At 32.9% G+C, this 3,065-nt stretch overlaps 1 protein-coding gene across 1 annotated transcript; it reads left to right on the top strand.

Annotated features, from left to right (window-relative positions):
• The first annotated feature begins 418 nt into the window (after positions 1 to 418).
• Positions 419 to 1,442, top strand: LOC114733203 (putative nuclease HARBI1). Its single transcript, XM_028920618.1, has 2 exons — positions 419 to 1,238; positions 1,333 to 1,442. Exons 1-2 carry the CDS (start codon positions 419 to 421, stop codon positions 1,440 to 1,442), a joined length of 930 nt encoding a protein of 309 aa, XP_028776451.1.
• Positions 1,443 to 3,065: the final 1,623 nt, after the last annotated feature.

Raw genomic sequence — 3,065 nt, 5'->3', positions numbered from 1 at the left:
TCGAACCACCGTGCTATGTTATTTTTTTCTTCTTGGCCTGGTTTTGTGGTGTGTTTCGGTGATGAACAATTTTTTGTTATGAATGCTTGACATTTGTTGATTTTTAGATCTAAGTTTTGGGCCAAACCTGGCACAGATGTAATTGCTACCTGCAAATGAGTGTTGTAGGCGACAGGAGGAATGAGCCAAAGTACATTCCATATCAATTAATGTTGTCAAATGGTCCGCTTCTTATTAGTTTTATGATAAGTTTTCTTCTAATTTACACATCAATAAAACATTTTTTAACCATTTAAGTAATTTGACCTAAGTATTCTCTTTTTATTTTTGCCTTCAATTATTATTTACACATTGTTTAGGGTAATCCTTATAATGCTTACACTTTGTTGTCATCATAGTTACAGGGTTAACTCCAGAAATGGCTTCTTGGAATGAAGATACTTTGAAGGATTGGAATGATGATTCACCATTGAATGAAGATACTTTGAAGGATTGGAATGATGATTCACAGTGCAATGAAGATGACCGTTCAAGACAGATTAATGAGGAATTAACACAATATGAAGCAGTAGGTGCATTGGTTGGTCATTACTGTGAAATGTATATGTTTAAACAACCCTGCAGAACTAGTGAGCAGACAGGAAATTTATGGGTGCAAGGTATTATGAATGGCCATGATGATCGATGTCCTGAAATGTTTAGAGTGGATAAATATGTTTTCCACCTCTTATGTACCGAATTGGAGGAACACGGTTTACGAAAGTCTAAATACGTAGGAATCGAAGAAATGGTCGCGATGTTTTTAAACACGATTGCACATGGACAATGCAACAGGATGATTCAGGAACGGTTTCAACGTTCAGGGGAAACTGTAAGTAGGCACTTTCATAATGTACTGCAAGCTTGCCTTAGCCTATCGAGTGAACTTATTCGACCCATAGATCCTACATTTCGTGGAACTCATAGAAAAATTGAGACCGATCCACGTTATTATCCATTTTTCAAGGACGCAATCGGAGCAATTGATGGCACTCATATTCAGTGTGTTGTCCCTGCTGCAGAAAGAGACAAATTTATTGGCAGAAAGGGAAATCCATCACAAAATGTCATGGCTGTATGTGATTGGGATATGTGTTTCACTTTTGTCTTGGCGGGATGGGAGGGATCTGCACATGATGCTCGTATATTTGACAGTGCTATTACAAATTCATCTCTTAATTTCCCTCATCCACCTCCAGGTATATGTTTATAAGTTTCAATCACGCATGTTTTTTTAATTATTTCATTTTTTTTTCTTTTCACAATCTCTCTAATTGTTTCATGAATCATTAGGGAAATATTACTTGGTTGATGCGGGATATCCAACACCAAATGGATATCTAGGTCCATACAGATCTGAGCGCTACCACCTTCCTGACTTCCGACGACAAGTAGGATTTTGAAATATCAATGAAGCCTTCAATTACTATCATTCCAGTTTAAGGTGCACAATAGAAAGAACTTTTGGTGTTTGGAAGAATAGATTTCACATCTTACGAAACATGCGTAGTTACGACTTCCAAACACAAGTATACTTAGTTTGTGCAACAATGGCCATTCATAACCTTATAAGGAGGCATTCAAGCTCCGACTCCCTTTTTGAACAAGCTGAAAATGATAATATAGTGGCCGAACATGATCAGCTGAAGCTAGTCAACCATCGCCTTCAAACGTTACATCACAGTCTTCATCGCATATGAATTGTGTTCGTGATGCAATCAGAGACCAAATCGTTCATAGTTTATCAAATAATTAATTATGTAATATTATTTTATTTTACTTTGTCAATTGGAGTTCAAAACTTTGTTATCCATTTAAATTATGTTTAGTTGACTTCTTCGTATTAAATTAATTTAAATTTATTGTATTATGTTTTTTTTTATCATGTTGCACTTCGTTTCTTAAATATTTTTTATGATTTCTCTACAGTTCGTAATTCTAATTCACTAAATAAATTTTACTTCATCATTATATTATCTCTATTCATTTTTTCCTTCTTTCACTTTATATTTAAAATAATTTTTTAGATTTCTCTAAATTTTAAAATTTAATTCACTTATTTGTATTAAATTATTTTAATTCCATTGTATTATGTGAAATTATTTTTTTCCTATTTTTTACTATTTATTAAAACTCATACCCATTTTAGTCATTTTACAACCAAACTTACTTTTACTCAACCATAATCCAAACAGCTTTTTATCCATTTCACTTTTGCAAACGGGCTTTTCTGAACTCCAATCCAAACACAATTCAGCTTATTCAATTTAGCTTATATCCCATTTCACTTATCCATAAGCTGCTTTTCCAATAAGCAGCTTTTCCAATCGCTCATCCAAACGGGCACTAAGTGATGCCAAACAAGCACTTAAGTTCCTGGCGTTGGCTGTTGATATGAATTGGTGGTATATGTTGAACCATAACCAATGTATTCTCCTATGTCATCTTTTCCCTTTGGGATTGAAGAATTCATCCTGCGTTAAAAAATGAGAAGGCGGTCAAATTCTCAAAAACTTCTCTGGTTCAAAAATTAATGACCCATTTTCCTAAGTGATTTAAATATTACAAACAACACATTGAAAAGTGGGTCAATCATTGAATTAGTTAAGACAATAGTTTAAAAGTCAGTAGTTGAACTAGAGTCAACAAAATCATGATTAAATAATAAATCTAATTAAGAAATATAAAAATATTCATATACATAACCCCTGAAAACAATATTATTTAATTAAATACATTAATTAACAAGTAAATGAAATGTTTATATATAAACCACACATAATCGAAATAAATGGAGTTACTAATGACAAATATGACTTATTGTTTTTATTTTTTAGACTCAAAACAACATTATTTATTCATACTATGCGAGGAGATAACAAAACTATACAATCTAACCTAGTCGACACATCTAAAACTCTTGGCCGAACTAGCCAAGAGATCAGTTTACTAGTCTAACTAGTTTTCCTGGGTTAGATTTTAATACTATGATTACGGAGCAGAAATTAAGAACAAAGCAAGTCAAA

This window comes from Neltuma alba, unplaced genomic scaffold (genome assembly GCF_004799145.2).
Source record: "Neltuma alba isolate B1F8T4 unplaced genomic scaffold, ASM479914v2 tig00012983_pilon, whole genome shotgun sequence".
In the NCBI taxonomy this organism is placed as follows: domain Eukaryota; kingdom Viridiplantae; phylum Streptophyta; class Magnoliopsida; order Fabales; family Fabaceae; genus Neltuma; species Neltuma alba.
This window is presented reverse-complemented; position numbering and strand designations above follow the sequence as displayed.

Excerpts from the sequence above, each read along its gene's own strand:
- LOC114733203 (XM_028920618.1), top strand. The coding sequence starts at position 419 with ATGGCTTCTTGGAATGAAGATACTTTGAAGGATTGGAATGATGATTCA. Across the intron at positions 1,239-1,332 it reads TTTCCCTCATCCACCTCCAG|GGAAATATTACTTGGTTGAT; the intron begins GTATATGTTTAT and ends ATGAATCATTAG.